At 37.3% G+C, this 18,691-nt stretch overlaps 1 protein-coding gene across 2 annotated transcripts; it reads right to left on the bottom strand.

The window, feature by feature from the left end:
- Nucleotides 1-693: 693 nt before the first annotated feature.
- On the bottom strand, nucleotides 694-18,657 carry OGFOD1 (2-oxoglutarate and iron dependent oxygenase domain containing 1). 2 transcript variants are annotated; one of them, XR_005213901.1, is made up of 14 exons: nucleotides 18,439-18,657; nucleotides 17,000-17,145; nucleotides 13,465-13,511; nucleotides 10,916-11,016; nucleotides 9,175-9,291; nucleotides 8,472-8,563; nucleotides 8,135-8,263; nucleotides 7,723-7,836; nucleotides 6,274-6,353; nucleotides 5,694-6,007; nucleotides 2,857-2,979; nucleotides 2,656-2,751; nucleotides 2,254-2,312; nucleotides 1,656-1,739 (listed from the first exon to the last, which is right to left on the bottom strand). XR_005213901.1 is itself a non-coding variant. In XM_037816395.1 (13 exons), exons 1-13 carry the CDS (start codon nucleotides 18,590-18,592, stop codon nucleotides 1,578-1,580), a joined length of 1,638 nt encoding a protein of 545 aa, XP_037672323.1. In that variant the 5' UTR covers nucleotides 18,593-18,655; the 3' UTR covers nucleotides 694-1,577. The 2 variants fall into 2 exon arrangements, 1 of the variants encoding a protein (XP_037672323.1); XM_037816395.1 differs by lacking the exon at nucleotides 2,656-2,751 and having other exon boundaries at nucleotides 694-1,739; nucleotides 18,439-18,655.
- Nucleotides 18,658-18,691: the final 34 nt, after the last annotated feature.

Genomic DNA, 18,691 nt, shown 5'->3' with positions numbered 1-18,691 from the left:
CTTCACCTGCCCAATATTTTTCCCTGGGCCTTACTAGGTTATATGTCATCGACAGGGTGTTAACTGTAACCCCATCCTTCTCTCTCTTACAAAGAAACACATCAGAATGTAAGTAAGTAAAAGTAATATTACAGGGATGATCTTCAGTCTGCAGAAACATAAAAGAAGGCAAGACTTGAAATTTCTACCATTAGTAACAAAGAATTTATAATTCCACTGAGTGCTTGAGTGTCACCCCACTGTAGTTAAAAAAATTGTGGTCTCCAAAGCAGTATGTATGTAAAATGGTTCATGAAGGTGTGGGAAGAGAATGTTAGAACTAGTTATAGGTATATCTTTTTAACTCATCTTTTAAAACTTAGTATTTATTTTATAATGTAATTGAATGCTAGTACATATGTAAAATTTATAAATAAGTATCCATATATTGGGTGTACATGCTAAAATGTTCTTTACTGATGGGGTGTAGGATCAGAAAAATATTTGAAACCATCAACCTAAAGACAGAAAGTGAAACTCCTCTTTGTTTCAATGTAAACTTCAGAAAAGAATCAATACCATCTAAAGTTTTAGGAGAAAAAAAGAGAAGGATGGAAAGAAGTTTAAATACCGAATGTTTTTTCTATTAATTAATAAAAACAAAACTAAAAGCCACTGAAGTGGCTAGAAATAAATGTAGAAAGACAAAGGAAACAGAGATAGTCGTGGATTTTAATGAAAACAGCTTCTTTCAACTAAAGATAGAATAACACCTAATACCCACACATGCACACCCACACAGATAGTTATTCATATATAACCCCCAGGGACACTTCAAGAAAAAAAGATGTAACAAAATGGATAGCCTCTGGTTATTTTGATGTGTCTTTTTAGCATTAAAGAAAAACAAAAATTAATGTCACACAAAAAAAGGTAGCTGGTATTTACAGGCGACCCTAAATTATTCAGGAAAATGAAAGCCACATGAGGGGCTAGAATCATTTAGTAATACAAAAGCTACTACTCCACGATGAAAGGCTGCAGACACCTGTACACAACTACGCATGGCATAAGCAGCCTCTCCTCACCAATCAGAAGCCTCTTGGGGCCATATGGTTTTAGGCCAGACCTTTTCCAATCGTGCACATCATCCAAGTCCACACTGTCCTGTGGAAGTCACAGTGGAACAAAGACATAAGCAGGAGGAAGTAAAGTGACTGAAATCATGTCAGATAGCTAAGGCCCAGCACGACTAGGATATAAAGCTCTAGTTTATAAACCAGTGTGATTGGGAAGGGCAGAATCTGCAATCATTTATGAGTATAAAAAATAAAATCACTAAAGAAGCCAATGTAAAAACAAAGAACTAAAAGTTAAAAATTTTTTTTCTTTTTTTAATCAAGAGATAAGTACTTAGCTTCAAGCTCTAGGTCTAGATTGAGGACAATCATCATGAGTCCCATTACAAAACCACCAAAATGCAGTTTTCAGAACACTGTGAGACCACCATCTAGCTCTCCTTTACACCAGGCCTAGCTCTTCCAGACTTCCCAGTACTGATGAAGGATTATTTCTTTGTTCAGCTTTGCCCAGCCCTGTTATTCAAAATAGACGAATGAAAAGTCCCAGAAGCCTGTTCTGTGTGGGAAGGTTTTCTTTTGTTCTAAGCTTCGGTGGTTAATATGCTTGACAAATTTCAGAGTCTCTCTATCTCTGTAGACCAATGCCAAAGAATTGTTTTCTGGATTCACTGTTAGCAACTGAAATAGGCAAATACAATGACACATCAGAACACAGAGCTTACTTAGACCGTTTTCTTCAATGATTCATCACTGAACAGATGGTTTCTTTACCAAGTACACAGACCAAGGATAGGGAATCCTTTGAAAAATCCTTTACTAAGGGAAGAGCTTTTGCTCTGGCTATCAGACGTTTCCAACAAGCCCCATTTCAGTATATAGCCAGAAATGGTTTACCTAATGCATTTATTTCTCACTACACTGAAAGATTCATAGGAATGCACCATGTGCCTCTTAATTTAGTTGGAATTTCTCAGTAGTACCTGATAAGGTAGAAAAAATACTTATGGATTATCCTTTAGCCTCTTTATTTCCTGCTGAGAATTTCCTGCTAGACATAAGAACCACTGCCAGGCAGACCAACATGGATTTATCAGCTAAAGACAAAGGCAGATGGTCATAAAAATTGGGTCTCTGAAGAATGAAAGCTTCCTCAAGAACCAAAAAGGGTAGTTGTCTATCAGAAGCAACTTACCTCTTCATCTTCACCTTTGGCAATGTAGGAAGTAAAGCCACCATATTCTGGCTCCCAGCCTTACAAGGGGAAAACAAACTATTCAGAAAGCTCTCCTACAAGAGTTACATCATCTGCTTAAATCACCAATCCCATGCTGCTTAAAACTGGGAGATCTGAGAGTTTAGTAGCAACCAATTTTATAACTTGAGAGGCTGAATTTACCATCCAGCTTACCATGGATCCCCTCAATTTTCTGAGATACCCGAACTGGAATTTGGGTTTATTTCAATCAACACTGAATAAGAACTGAAAATTAAGAGAGAATTAAATGTAAAATATACCCACATGGACAACCAAGTAATAGCTGTAGAGTTGGAGGGTACTTGGGGGAGAATTATTATATAGTCCATCTCCTCATACCTGAGTCACAGATACATAAATCCTACTGAGTTGGAAGACTGAAATTCAATGATCTTCAAAATCCCTTCCAACTTTGAGATCCTGTGATCTGAGATCCTGGGTAAGGCAAATTATTCCTGAATTGGTTCAGATGGAGTGGTCACTCAGGAGAGACCTCCCCTCTTAAGGAAACAATATATCGCTTTCCTTCCTCCCTCTTACCTTCACAGCCACAGTAGAGAAGTAAGTCCAGGGCAAATTCAGTCTTGCTGTTGTCATGGATTAGAGTGTAGTGACCGGTCTTCCAATGCCTCAGTTCCCCCTGGCATGTAGGAACACTTGATTCTAAGAAAAAACAGGAGGACAGAGAAATTAGCTGAGGGTTAAAAATAACCTTGATACAATGCTGGATTGCAAAGGAGATGATGATTAGGAATGATGTAGCACCAAAGGAAACCATTCCCTGAAACTTTGAGCTGAGCTACTATACCAATCCAGCATTGCAAATGACTGTTAGAAATTACTAGGTTTGACTACTTAGGGGAAAAAAATTGAATTTCTTTCTTTACATGACAATAAAATTCAGTTGGAGTAGAGATTTAGCTGCAAACAAAACAAACAAAAAACCCCTGAATATTATTTTATTTAATCTTGGAGTAGGGAAGAGATTTCTAAGCATGTTCCACCAAAAGCAGAAACCATGCAAAGCAAAGATAGCTCTGCTTTCTAAAACATTTTATAATATTTCAAATATACTGAACTGAACAAAATTAGAATGCTAATTGTTAACAACCAGTAGAACAGAGGACTAATACTTGTATAACATTTTTTTTTTACAATTCTGTAAGAAAATGACAAGCATCTCAAAGGAAAAAATAGGCTGAGGTCATGACAGACCATGAAAGAAAATCATGAATAAATACAGGGGAAAAGGTACAATTTTGCACTATTAATTAAAGAATGGCAAAATACCATTTTTACCTACAAAATTAGCAAAACTGGAAAAGAAAAAACAATTAGTTTTCCAAGGAAGTAGGAAAACGTTATCATATACAACTGATGGGAGTACAAGCTGATACAACTGACTTAAAATTTTGTGCATTCTTTATGTAACACTTGCACTTCTCAGATGCTCTTCTGAAGAAATAATGGATATATATCATTGTTTATTATGATAGTGAAGAATTAGAAACATTCAAAATATGCAATTTGTGATTGGTTAAAGTCATTTAATGAAATATTTTGCAGTCTTTCAAAATTACAATGTAGAAGCAAAACTTTTAGCTGTGGAATTATTTTTTAAATGAAAGCTTCTAGAAATGCACTGTTGGAAAGCTGTTTTGGTTGGGGGAGGCAAGGGCTTCCTAATCAAGGGGGTTGTATAGATCTGTTATATTGCTATAAGGTTATAAAATGACAAAAAAAAAGGTTCATGAGATATTAAGTAGAAAAAAGGTTATAAAACAGTATATATGGTATAATCCCATTAAAAATATGTATATATACACACACATCTATATAAGTATATACACGAATAATGCCTACATACAGCAAAAAAGACTGGAAGGATATGTTCCAAAATGTTAATAGTGGTCACCCATAGGTGATTATTATTTTCCTTTTACTTGTTTTCTAATATTCTAAAAATGGCATGTTATTTTAATAATATCAAAAATATTAATATTAGAAGTATTAAAATTTCTCAGTCCTGTAATGGTTCTGGTTATTTCATTAAGTGTGTTCTAGTTATGCCACACATTTAACACTGCCTTCATATGCCTCAGCAACTTCATAGCTTTTCTTCAGTGTGGTAAACTTTGTAAACAGTACTTACCTCATTCACCTTTGTATTCTCCACTCTACTTGGCCCAGGCCTGACATATATAGTAGATGCTCAACAACAGACTAAAGTATCTTTTGGTTGCCCACTTAGATTTTCTTTCAAGTTGCAGGTTTTCATACAAATGAAAATAAATAAGGAATAGAAGGAGACAAATACAAAAGAAAAAAACCCTGAGTCTTCACCCTGATTCCTTTTAAGCTCAAGGTATATACCAGGATCAGTAACCAAGAAAAACCGATCTTTCAGAGAAAGACTGTCTTGTGTATTGAACAGCACAGAAAAAGCCACCAGGGTCTTGCTTTTCTAAAAGCAAGTTTTTCTAAAAACTGGTGATCAAAGTGACTGGTTAGTCAGATTTGGGAGGTCACAAAATATGAGTTCTATTGCCTGTGGTTGGCATCTCACACTGCTGATTTTGTTTCCTCAGTTATCCACCGCTTGTCTGCTCTCCTAACTGCACTGAGTCCTTCACAAGAAATTGAAGAACGGGAGCAGGGAATGGTAAAACTGAGGAGAGGAATAGGGTAACAGGTTCCAATCTGACTTAGTAGTGCTGAAACATCTAAGCTGAATTTGCAGCTGTTCTATTAATGGTGTCAAAATTTCCAAAGAAGTATTCTCTCTTCATTTTCCTGTATTTTCTTTTTACCATTGTGTTTGCAGATGATTAAACTTCCTCTGCTTGTAATTAATTTTCTTCTACTTATTTCTCCAAACCCAAGTAAGTTTTTCTTAAGCTGCTATTGGTCCTTAGCAGAATTGAGCTGCTAACCTTTCTTTCCTTTATGTTCTTGTGTTTGAGTAATTTTAGGCAATTACAGCCATATTCCTCCCCACCTAAAAAACACAGCCGCTCCTCCTGCCTAGAATGTTCTTTCTGCAGATTCTTTTTTTCATTCAGGTCTAGGCTTAAATGACACCTCAGAGAGGCTTTTCCAGATCACCCATTCACCCAAGAGCCACTCCTCATTCCTTATCATACAACCCCATTAAAATGTTCTGCACAGCACTTATCACTATTTGATATTTTCTTGTTGTTCGTGTTTACATTTAATCTCTGTCATCTCCTACTAGAATATAAGCTTCAGTAGAGCAGAGACCTTGTCTGTTTTGCTCTCCAATTCCTGGAACAGAGACATAATAGGTACTCAAGAATGAATAAATGATTGAATGTTGAATGCTTAATGGTATGTAAGGACAACTCATAAGAACTTACCATCCTTTGCTTCATTTTCCTCTGGCTCTGAGTCTGTCTGTATGTCAGTCTCTTGGTTGCTGTTGCCAGTGGTCACCTGATTATTCTCTGGCTCAGAAAAGCCATGGCTAGTCCCTTCTTCAGTGCTATCTGCAGCAGAGGCTGCTTCTCCCTCTTTTCTGTTCTCAAGCTCATCTTCTTCTGAAGGGGCCAAGAAGTGAAGCTTCAGGCCTGTGAAGTTGGAGAGCAGCAAGAACAGTGCCTCAGAGCGAAATAACTCCATGCAGTCCTTCAGTATGTTGGGAAGCTTACTCTCCTCAGCTTTCTCATAAAACCTGAAAAGCAGCAATGTCAAAGTGTTCAGCAAAGCCACAGATGTAAAATTACTCAAGGAGTAAAAACCGATCATTAGCTTTGTACCTCTCTTACCTAAACCTTGGCATAGCTTACTAAAGCACAAGTTGTTATGATAATGAGATTTAGTTAGGGCTGCTACTGGTTGTCCCTGAGGTAGATATAGTCCTATTACTGGAGATGAGCCTTGCAGACAAAGAGGTAGATGCTGAGTGCAGAAGCAAATGTCTTGGATGATACCTTCTACCTTTTATTAGGGGGACCTCGGCTGCTCCATTCCACATCTCCTTTCTCCAAAGCCTCACAGACCTTTGCAAACTTCTCAGGCTAAAAAATGAACAAATAAAGGAGTTAGCACATCTCCTATGATCTCACACTGGTCTTGTAGGTGTAGCAATTCTGCAGAACATCAGCCTAGCTGGTTCCTAAAAGGTCCAGTTGCCTCTCACCTCTTTCACTCCATCAGGATCCCCTACTCCTGATATGGTGAAGCCAGGGCAAAGACCTGAATCATCAACATGCTTTAGCCAAAAGACCTGAGTTCTAGTCTGGGCTGTTCCTGTAAACAGCTGTATATCTTATGTGAAACTGCTAAACCTTCAAACCCTGCATTTAATAAAATGAGGATCATGATACAGACTCTTCTAACTCACAAGATGTTGTGAGGGAAAAAATTAAACTGCAGTACAGTCAAGAATGCCATTATAATGAAAATCTCTGTATAACAATAAAGATTCCTTAGGTCCCAGCTTGTTCCCTCATCTAATTAATTAAGCATTCTTAATTTAAAAAGTCAAGTATAGTTTAAGAAGCTGGTTAATCTAATGGAATATTCTCCACAAGAGGCTTCACATTTATTTGTTTAATACAGTTTCCAAGGAGTGTTCTGAAAACATTAGTTCTAACAGCTGTAAATATGTGAAAGAGGATTCTGTAGTATGGTTTAAGTAAGCTGAATTAAACAGAGTTATACAAGTTTATTTACTATAATGCTTCTCAACTTTAATATGATAATGTCAGCTAAAATTTTTCAAGAGGGAAATACAGTATTTATTATCTCCCAACTTTTTTTCATTGAGGAACAGCTCTGGGATTATGATTCAATGGAACCTGTGGTCAACTGTGAAGCACCATACCAGTACACATTATCTCATTTGATCTTTACAACAACTCTTTAAGATGGGGCAAGGCAGGTGTTACCCTAGTTTAACTGATGAAGAAATACAAGTTCAAAGAGATTTAGTGATTTGCTCATGTCAGTGAAACCAGAGCCAGGACATGAATACAGGTCTTCTGACTTCTGATCTAGTCTTTCTACTATAACATGTTGCTTCATCAATGTCAATCATTAATTAATAGACACTGATCAGTTCAAACTAGTAATAAACACTATATTCAGCAAATGAATAGAAAGGCAACTACACACAGCTCCCTCTCAGTATGGAAACCCGTGTGTTTGTTTACCATTAAGTAATGGGCAATACCCCAGGGACTCTTAAGCCACCAAGCATACAAGTGATACCAATGTGGGCAGTCATCATTTCTCTCTTTTCTTGGAAGAAAAGAACTACGTAAACATTCTAACCAGGAACAGAATGAAAACAACCCAAAACTCTCTTACTGATGCTTACTTGCCCACCTAGGAAGCAAGATTGCATGCCAAACAAGATAAACAGAACAGGATATGCTGGCCTACCTTAAGAAACTCCTTTAGGAGAATTTCAGATCTTTCTTCAAACTCTTCTTGAATTTGAACTTGGTAATCCATGTCCAGATAAGTAGGATTGATCCAGTCATACAAAATTTCATGCTTATAAAGTATCAGATGCAAGATGTGAGTTAGTAATTCCTATAGCTTTGGTTCTTACATCATTTTGCACTAGTAAAATACAAGCAAATCCTCACTTTATGAGTTTCTCCTACTAAACATAAAGTGTTGGAAAACTGTGCCTGAGAAAGACACTTTTCAAAGGTTTAAGAAAAGTGGAAAGGGCAAGCTCAAAGCCTAGTTTCATTAGCAGGAATGGCCACTTTTAGAATCAGAAAAACAAATGATATGCTACAGCTGCTATGATAAAAATCCCAGTGATAATAGGAACTATCCTTACATCTTGCGGGATGTGAGGGCTCCGAGGTATGAGGGGTTCAAAGTAGTTGGGAGGCCTGGTCAATGAAGGACCATGAAACCAGCCGCTTACAGACAAACGTGACTTTTCTTCAGACAGGACTTCAGATACCTGAAAGGACAAGATAAGTGGCACACTAACACAAGGAATAAGGACAGAGATCATCAGCCAAGGCATATTAATTTCGGGATCCTTCCCGATAGGTGTGAAAACAACTTGGTCAGGTAACAAGTCCATAGGAAACTATCATTTGCATAATGGGTGCCTTTAAAAAGCATGATCCTTAGTACTCTAGATACCTGTGGTTCACAGTCTTTACCTGGTGAAAGGATACTGGAGATACTTCAAAGAAAACCAGTGTGTTCCACGAAGGGACAAGAGACTTGACAATCTGCTTCGGCTGAAAGTGTTCTGCACCAGGAGAGAACACATCCATAAATGTGGTTCATTATCATTAACCACTTCCAGGCCATCTCATTTCAGTAATGACAATTCTTAAATTTCTGGGGGTATCTAGATGTACCCTTCAGATCCTGAAATACCACTCCCTTCCATCTGGTTCACTCATAGTTGCTAGTTCTGCTAGTGACATCTATCTATTTTTGGATGAGGGCCAGGATAAGTGCTGAAAGTTTCTTAGAGTCAGTGTCTGGTGTCAGGAATTCGAAAAACAAAAAACACAAAAACCCTCCCACCTGACTTTGTCAGATAGCCACAGGCAGTTTTACACAGCTTTACTTAACACATTCTCTACTCTTGCATGATCAGTCTCCAGAAACAGGGTCTGACTATTCCTCATCTAAAATGCAACCTAATTTATCTCTGGAGTAATGATTATTTCCAGTCTAAGTCAGAGAGGTGGTTGACAGGGCTGGCATGAGTTCCTTCTGAGGCAGTCACTGTAGTGAGTGCCTTCCATCTCCTTTAAGCAATACAGATGTATATAAGGATAGTGATGCATAATCAATTCAGTGTTAATTCAGAAGTAGCTGCTGGTTTTGAAGAGCATGCACCTTTCTTACCATCAACAGTGTAGAGGTCCAGGGTGCCCCCCAAGCTCCTGTCCCAGGGAGGAACCAGGTAAAGGATGAAGGCAATCCGGCGCCCTTCCAATTCATCATCATGGCAGAGGAGGGCATCTGCAACAGTTTAATGCACATCTTAGATCCCTGCACAGACAATGTGCAGTTGACATCTGATTCTTCATTTAATATCAGTCCATCTGACATTCATGTCCTCCAGCTTTAAAATGACACTATTTCTCCTTTTTTGCCATTATAGAAATAAAACTTGGTCAATATACAAAACTCTAAAAACACTGAAGAGCGCATATATAGATCAACCCAGAGAGGAGTCACTAGCAAAATTTTTGTACCTATTCTTCCAGTGTCTTCCCAACGTATATTTGCATTCACTTAAAGAAACAAGACATCCTACAGTGACTGTTTTATGACCTTTTATTTTTAACTACATGTTAAGTGTCTTTCCATGTCAGTATACATACTTGATACCAGTTTTAATGGATGCATGTTTATTTTACTATATTCCTCCTGCCCTTTAAATGATTTCCTATTTGTTAGTTGTCTCCATTTCTTGGCTATTTAAAGAATGGTATAATGGACATTCTTGTATCTGGATCTTTTTGTACTTGTTCTAATTAATTTCTTGAGTTAAACTCTTAAAAACCGTAAGGTGTGGCTGAGCAAGGCAGGCGTGCATGCAAGGTCGGGGAGAGGGAGAATGGTTGCAGTGAGATGAGATGGATTACACATGGAGGAACTATTTCAATAAGTAAAATATATTGAAGATAATGGGAGCCAGGTTTCTCACTGTTGGATAAGGAAATTACAAATATGAAAAGGAAGAAATCTAGACTGAACCCTGAGGTGATGAACTCGAATCAGAGGAATCAATGCATAAAGGTGAATTCACAGTTTTCAACATATATTAATAGAGAAATACAAACAAACGTAAATGTATGTGATGGGAAAAAAATTATTAGTACTATGCCTGCCACTTTTCTCTAAGTTTGAAACTATTTCAAATTAAAAGAAAAAAAATAAAGTTAAGAAAGGTATACATTATGGCTTTTCATATGCATCACCAAGTTGTCCTCCAAAAGCTGGTAACAATCTATACACCCTCAGGATAGGGTATGTGAGTAACCCAAACCAAAATTTTATTTAGTAAAAAAGGAAAATACAACACAACACAAAAAACCTTTTTCCTTCCACATAAAAAAAACAAACTTAATTGCTTTCAAAGACATTTATATGCTCAGAAAGGGAGCTAGAGGATATTCCCCTAACTGGTGACAATGGATACCTTTGAAAAGAGAGGGAGAGGCAAGAGAATGTGAGGGGACTATTATAGTTTACACTGTATATTTCTATTCATTTGAATTTTTTCCTTAAGAATGTATTTATTTATACCTTCCTAAAAAAAAAGAAAAGGGAAAATGGCATTAAGGGAGATAACTGTTTCCTATGAAGTCTAAGAGTAGAGTTTACAATATCATGAGCATTTTTCTGAAGATATAGTTAATAGCTCTCATTGGATTCCCAAAGAGAACCACTGCCTTATAGCTTCTAGTAAGGTGGGTATTTTCTGTATATGGGCTGTGTTAGATATTTCTAATTAGGAGGATCCTGATGCTAAGGAGGCACATATTGTCTAGTATTTTGGTACATTGATGCTACCTTTCCATCATTGTTTAGGTAAAGCCTTCAATTCTCACTGACATAAGGGCTTTATCCTCCTTACCTGTGAATTCATATTTAGCACAGGACATATCAATGGTTGGTTCCAGGTCAATCTTAGAAATGTCAGAAAGCCAGGCCCGGAAATCTTCAAACAGAACTTTCCTAGAAACATAAACAATAGATAATTCTTAAGCTATAGTGTGGGCTCTCCTTGGAGCTACACCACCTTGTTTCTTTCTAGAAGTCACATTTATTCAAGACATCCATTTCTGAGAATGTTAGTTCAAAACTTGTGTAAGTTTAAGAATATTTTTCCCAGAGGAATAAATGTAAATCTATATCTAATGTAGCCTATTTTTGCTCTAATGTTTCATTTTATTTCTCAGTATTTTTCTTTCTCCTAAATTTATTGAATAGCCTATCATGTCAGTGGTTTGGCCTTCATGATAACAATTTATCACACCAAAGTTCTATTCCAAAGTTCATGATTTTCAGACATGTTTTTCAGCATTAATATTAGTACTATCGTTTAACGAACACTTCGATGACAATGGTGTAGAAGATTTAAAAAGATTTTAAATGTGGTATTAATTACTTTTACAATGTGCTACCATCACCACCATCTATTACTAAAACTTTTTCATCACCCAAACCGGAAACTATGTATCCACTCCCTCTCCCATGGCTCCCGGTAAACCTCTAATCTACTTTCCGTATTCATGAATTCTAGATATTCTGCTTACTCTAGATATGTCATATAAGTAGAATCGTAAAATATTTGTCTTTCTGTGTCTGAGTTATCTCAACTTAGCATAATATTTTAAAGGTTCATACATGTTGTAGCATATATTAGAACCTCTTTAATGTTTACAGCTGAATTGTACTGTTTATCCATTAATTTGTTGAGCCCTGTAACTTTTAAAAGTACAGTTGCAAATTATATAGAATGGGCCAGTGTAGAAAATTGCTGAACCAGGTTTCAGATAAAGTGGGTGATAAACATTTCTGCAAAATCTTGATGTTTTAAGCAACTAATATTATCAAAGCCTCAAATCCTCCCTTTAGACTGCTTACATCATCTTCCACATATTTATTCTATAAAAAGTTCTTCTTTTATTCATCCTATGAAAGTGCCATGAGGATAGGCTTATTTTCTGCATTTGTTAATTATATTCATGAGAAAAATTATAGAACCCAACTGGGAAATAAAAGGATCAACAGCTTTCTGTAATGTCACAGAATTCTGGTTCTCTTACCATCTGGCTGTTACTCTTTGGGTATGAATGTAACTTGGTCCTGTATGGAATGCTTACCAGAGTGGTATGTGAACTAATGAGATAATGCTTTAAATCATGACAATCTCTCTTCCAAAAAAAAAAAAAGTCTTAAGAAACGTTAAATATTATGAGTTAAAGTTAACATATGAGCAACACTTCAGGATCTAGAATAAATAACAGTCTTTGCAGGCTGCCACCATATATGGAAATATAGCAGAGTAAAAAGAGCATGAAAAAAGGTAACTTGGAGAGTATAGGTTAAAAGTAAACTGCTATTACAAAGCAATATATGCTCACTGTAGAAAAATTAGGAAAAAAATCCTACATAAGTAAAAAGACACTAAAAAAAAAAAAAATCTGTAATCCTACTAGCCAGAATTCAACACTCTTATCTTTTCAAGTGTTTCTCTTTTTATACACAGATATCCAAATATAATGACATGCTTGTGCTCTTTCAATAAATGGGATCACAATGTGCTGTTTCATTTTTTTTTTCTCTTGACAAGTGTATTTTACTTCATTGAAACTAAGATGCCTGTCATTGTAAGACGTATCATTACTTCATATACCACTAAGGAAAAAATGTTGTCATTTAAACTATGACACCACAGTGATTGAGACATTTGGATCTCAGAGTTAACATGTAAAAAAATTATGTATTTTAGAAGTGATGAAATATGGTATAAGTTTACCATAATCATCTGTTAAAATCCATACACATTGTATTTAATGGTTGTATGGTTTTCCATTTTGTTTTGTACCATTATTTATGTAAATCTTGAATGGCCATTTAATTTGCATATCATTTTTCACTATTATAAAATACATGACAATAAACAAACTTGTAGTGAAATCTTTCAGCCAAGCCCTAAGAATTTTCTCAGGATGAATTCTTAAAGGTGCAATTACTCTACAAAAAGATAGGCATAATTTTAAGGGTTTTGACATATTTTTCAAAACCACCTTGTGAGAAGACTGTGACAGTGTATAAAGGTATCTTCAACACTGGGCCTTTTGTTTTTAAGATTTGCCAACCTAACATGCAAAAAATGGTGTCTCCAGAGTTAATTTATGTTTCCTTGGTTAATAATGAAGTTGAACATTTATCATTAAGAACGCAGATCTTGGAATTAGAGAGATCTGGGTTTGTATCCTAGCTTCCCCCAATTTCTAGCTAGTTAACCTTGAAGAAGTTATTTAATTTCACAGTCTGTTTCCTCCTCTAAGAAATGGGGATACTAATGCCAACAAAGGTATATTGACAAAACATTTAAAGTGCTTATACTCTGCCTGGCACATATTAGGCACTCAACAAATGTGATTACTTGTTTACCTTAAAGCAGAGATGTGAGGTTCTCTTCTCTTCTTCAAATCATCAGACTTGATCATGAAAAAAGAAAAAAAGGAGTTCCTTCATATATCAGACACATGAAGGGAAACAGTTTCATGAGTCCTCTGGCAATATAGTCTTGTGGTTAAAAGTCTGAACTCTGAAGCCAAACTGCCTAGGTTTGATACATGGCCCCTCCATTTGGCAGCTACTTAGGCAATTACTTAGCTTCTTTGTGCTTCATTCACTCAACAAATACTTAAGTGGTTATTACAGTGGAGCTTATATACTCATTAAGGGAGATAAAGGATAAATATAAAAAGTAGATTATTGTAAAAGAAAGTGAAAAGTACATAGGGAAAAAAACAGTGGAGTAACAAGTGACTGGGAATGCTGAGAGTGTGGAGGAAAATTTTAAATGGGGTGGTCAGGGTAGATCTTACTGAGGTGAGACAAGGACTTGAAGGAGGTTGGGAAGTGTGCCAAGGGAATATCTAGGCAAAGTAGACTTGAGCCCTGAGCATGAAGCATGCCTGGCCTATTCAAGTAACAGCAAGGAGACTTCGGGGCTAGAGCAGAGACAGTGAGGGGGAGAACAGAAGATGAGGCCAAAGAGATAATGGGGGCCTTAGAGCTCTTCTAAGTACTTTGGCTTTACTCAAAGAAATGGGAAGCCATTGGAGTTTCTGAGCAGAGGAATAAAATGATCCATTTATATTTACTGTATTGAGATAAAATTCATATAAAATTCACCTTTTTAAAGTGAACAATTCAGTGGTTTTTAGTATATTCACAATGTTAGGCAACCATCACCACTATCTAATCACAGAACATTTTCATTATTCCCCCTGCCCAAACCTGTCCGTTAAGCAGTCACTGCCCAATCCCCCCAACCCTAGATAACCATTAATCTACTTTCTGTCTCTATAGATTTGCCTATTCTGCAAGTTTCATATAAATGGAATCATGATTTGTGGCCTTTTGTGTCTGACTTCTTTCACTTAGCATAAAGTTTTCAAGGTTCATCCATGTTTGTAGCATGCACCAGTACTTCATTCCTCTTGATGACCAAGTAATATTCCATTGCATGGATATACCAAATTGTTTATCCATGCATCTACTGAAGGACATTTGGGTTGTTTCCACTTTTTGGCTATTGTGAATAATAGTGCTATGAACATTTGTGTCTAAATTTTTGTGCAAACGTGTTTTCAATTATCTTGGACCTATTTGCTTTTAAGAAGAACATGATGGCTATGGTTCTGTAGTAGGCAAGGGAAGAAGCAAGGAGTAAAATACACGAGTAAAATAATCCTAGTGAGGGACAAAGGTAGCTTCTACCAGGTTTTTGGGTTGGCCTTGGAAGTGGCAAGAAGTGGGTTTTTCTGGATATAATTTGAAGGGAGAGCCAGCAGAATTTCCTGGTGGATTGGATAGGAGGTGTGAGAAAGGAATCAAGGATGACCTCAAGAACTTTAGCCTGGGCAACTGGATAGATTAGTGGCCATTAACTGGGATGAGGAAAACAGCAGGTGCAACAGATTTAGGGGTAGAAGATCAGGAGTGTGAGATATTTATTAGACATCAAAGAGGAGAGCAAAGCCATGAGGCTCCAGGGGAGTCTGTGGCCCAAGGACTAAGTCCTAAAGTACTCCATCATTAAGATGTCAGATATGAGGGGAACACCCAGCAAAGGAAATGGAAAAGGAATGGGCAGTGAGGCAGAGGGAAAGCCAAGCATAGTATCCTGCAAGTAAATTGAAAAAAGTGTCTTCAGGAGATAGGAGTGATAAGTGGGTCAATTGCTGCTGATGGGTCAAGACGAGGACTGAAAACTGATAATTGGCTAATGTGTAGGATTTGAGTGACCATGAAAACTGCAGTTTCAGTGTAGTAGTAGAGGTGAAAGCCTGATTAAAGCAGGAGTAACAGAGAATGAGAGGACAGTACAGGCAACTCTTATAAGGAGCTTTACTGTCAAGAGGAGCAAAAGAATTTTTTTTTCCCTAAAAATGAGGATGGCATTTTTTTTTTGGTATGTTAAAGTGAGTGATCCAGAAGAGAAGGAAAAACTGATGTACCTCATTTACAGGATTGTTTTGAGGATGAAATGAATTAATAAATATAGAGCACTTAGCATGATACTTAATAAAACTTGTTTTAAAAATACAGAAAATATAGAATTTTGGACAACTCCTAATGACAAACTTGGTGAGGGGGAGCTGGAAGATGTCAGAGACCCAATTATCAAATCAGGTCACAACTCAAGTGAAGAACAAGGGATTCAAACAAGGTTTAAGGGTGGAAAACAGGTTTTATGTTTACTGTTTTAGTATGAAGGAGTCTAGTCCAAAAGTGAGCATAGTAAAATTTTTCACAGCAAAGCAGAATTTTACTTTCATTCAAAGTAATGGTACTCCCTGTCCCCTCCTTTTTAATATCACTCAGGGCCTTTTTATTATTTTGCCTCACACTGACTTCACGTTTAGAAGTATTTTCATCTACCAAATTGTATTAAGTAAAAAGCATTCTGATTTCTCAATTTTCGTAATCAGAAATGCATACACCCCCAAATCAACAAAAGAGGCCCAGCATTACTAGAGTTGACATAATTACAAAGGCAAACAATGGTGGTTTTAAATTAACCTGTACAACCTTACTATGGTTGTACATGTATTTAACCTGGTTAGCTCGATCATATGTGCATGGCCCAAGGAAAGTCAGAGATTGGGGGAAGGGGGGTCATAACCAGTTGACCAGACAATCAGCTCTAGTGTAAAAGTAACAAGAACCAGAGACAGAAATACTGTTATTGTCCAGATAAACAGAAATCAAAAGGAAGATACAAAGAAAAATAAAATAATTATTTTATTTCCTTGTGATTTTAAGGATGGATGTCCTAGAGATTTAGTAAAGCATTTTCAGGAGAGATATACCCCGTGAACTCAATGATATACCTCTAAACTTGGGAACAAATGACCTACGTTTCTATACCTAGAGAGAACTCTGTCTTCTAAAACTAGAAAAATCAGCCTTGTTTTCTAGATAGCCTTTTCTGCTGAATTAAAATGTTCACCAGAAAATACCAACATGGATCTCACTCTCTGCAGGACATATTATAATGCAGAGCATACTGCAAATATATCAAGCCACCTAAAAAAATAGGAACTCAAATTTTTAAATGGTTATTTCCTAATGTCCAACTCTCTTCATCATATCACTTCCCAAAGTGTATTTAACCCCTTTGTTTATAATGTACTTACTTATTGGGTTAAGGTATTTCTTGACTATCTCTGTCTCTATTACTTCTATTATTTTAGATTTTAAGGCCTTACAGGGCAGGAACTATCAAACTGTGCACCATACACATAGTTAACCCTCAGTAAGCTTATGTTAAATGGAGGAATGCTTTTGACAATGGTAAGGTGAGGCCCCTCCAAGGCAAACCAAATCTAAAACCCCAAGTCTAGAGGTACTGAATGGTTTTCTGGATATTGAATTTCTGAAGTGGAAGAGCTAATGAATCGAGCATAATTACCTGCTGGAACTTATATAAATCATTATACTTTTCATGGAAGTCCAAGTTCAAAAGTTCCTTCTGAAGCCCTTCCAAGAAGTCTTGGCTTTGGATGAAGTTTGGGATCAGGCAGTGAAGAAAGGGGTCCAATTCCATGACAATGGCTTCTGTTGAAGGAAAACATATCTATGGCTTTTTTCTCTTTTGTATTTTTGCCCCTAGAAGCATCGCAGAGAGAATACAAAAGGGGATGGTCATGGCTTTTGGGGAATCTAGTATCTAGAGTCTAAGATGTGTGGGAAGAAATTATAAGCTCTTCTCTCTCCTCTCTACCCCTCAATGGAACTTTTTAAAGATACTGGGCTTAAAATATTGATCCTTAATGAATACATGTATTGTCAATAAAACTAAGGTTCCTGCTATTTTTTTAAATTTTGCTCAATGATTATCTATTGAATTTAATGTATTTTAGATAAAATTCATAATTCATTTCCCCCAAATTTAAAGTGAGAATAGTAAATTAAAAATGAGAGTAGCAATACTGGCAATTTCTTTTCAACCTTGTTCCTGCCCCCCCATCTGTCCTCCCCACCCCCGGGGTACAGAAAACTGAGAAGTCGCTAAGTATACAGAGCTTGCATGTTGAACACTACGCTATCCCATTTTATGTGCATCCAGAGCACCCAGGACTCAACATTTCAAAGCACTTTCACAACTGAAACAAAAGCTCATGGCAGTCTATAGAAGGGAAAGCACGATGCATTAAGCAGAGCTTTCATCCTATAACGTGACACTTGGACTGAGGCTGGAATTGTTCAGAGTAATTCCTTCCCTTGGTCATACACATTAATTCTCATTGATCATGTAGTTGAACTATAGGCATGGAAAAGCTATCTGACAGTTCACAACAAATGCCCTGGCTAGACCATCAAGGGACGATCTTATCCTGGAGGAAATACATACGCCACTCAAATACTTATCCAAAAGTTCACTGGTCCTTACTCATGGAAATACTTGATGAATACATGCATTAGCTCATTAATCCCATTCGACAACTTTCCGAGGTAAATACTATTAATGATCCCATTTTTACATAAGTAACTGAAGTTTATGTAAAAAGGTTAAATCAATTGCCCAACGACGCACCATCAATGGAGAGGATTCTAACTCTGGAATCTCTGGTTCCAGTATTCAACTATGAACTCGTATGCCCTCTACTTCCCAAAACTTTCCGGCCTACATTTCTTCCTTCTCCTATCAAGTTTCTAAATTCAAAGCGATCTTTGGAATAAAAAGGAGCAGCAGGCGAGGCAGTAGAGTAGAAAGTAGCCAAAGTCACCCTCTGTCTAAGAGCCTCTTCCCTTGCGGCCCCGCCGCCCAGGACTCAGCTCGAGTCCCCGGACTTTTTCAGCGGCCCCAGGCCCCTGCGCGGTGGCTCCTCCCTCACAGCACCGGGTTACCGTGACTGAACGGCGCCCTGCGGCTCCAGGCCTCAGCCACCTGTGTCTTCAAGGGTTCTTCCGTGACGGCGTCCGAAAACTCTGCCATCATTTCCTTCTTTCCTTTTTTCCTCGCCCGCCCCGGGCCGAGCTCCCCGGGCCGTTTTCCATTCATCTCCTCAGGGATGCAGACCCACTCAGCAAGCTCCTCCCTAAGGAACTACAATTCCCAGAATGCCCTCTTTCCCGTGTGCCCAAGCGCCACCCAATGGGA

The sequence above is a fragment of the Choloepus didactylus genome, chromosome 22 (genome assembly GCF_015220235.1).
Source record: "Choloepus didactylus isolate mChoDid1 chromosome 22, mChoDid1.pri, whole genome shotgun sequence".
Classification (NCBI taxonomy): Eukaryota; Metazoa; Chordata; class Mammalia; order Pilosa; family Megalonychidae; genus Choloepus; species Choloepus didactylus.
Note: the sequence above shows the minus strand (reverse complement) of the source record. Positions and strands in the feature narration are given on the sequence as shown.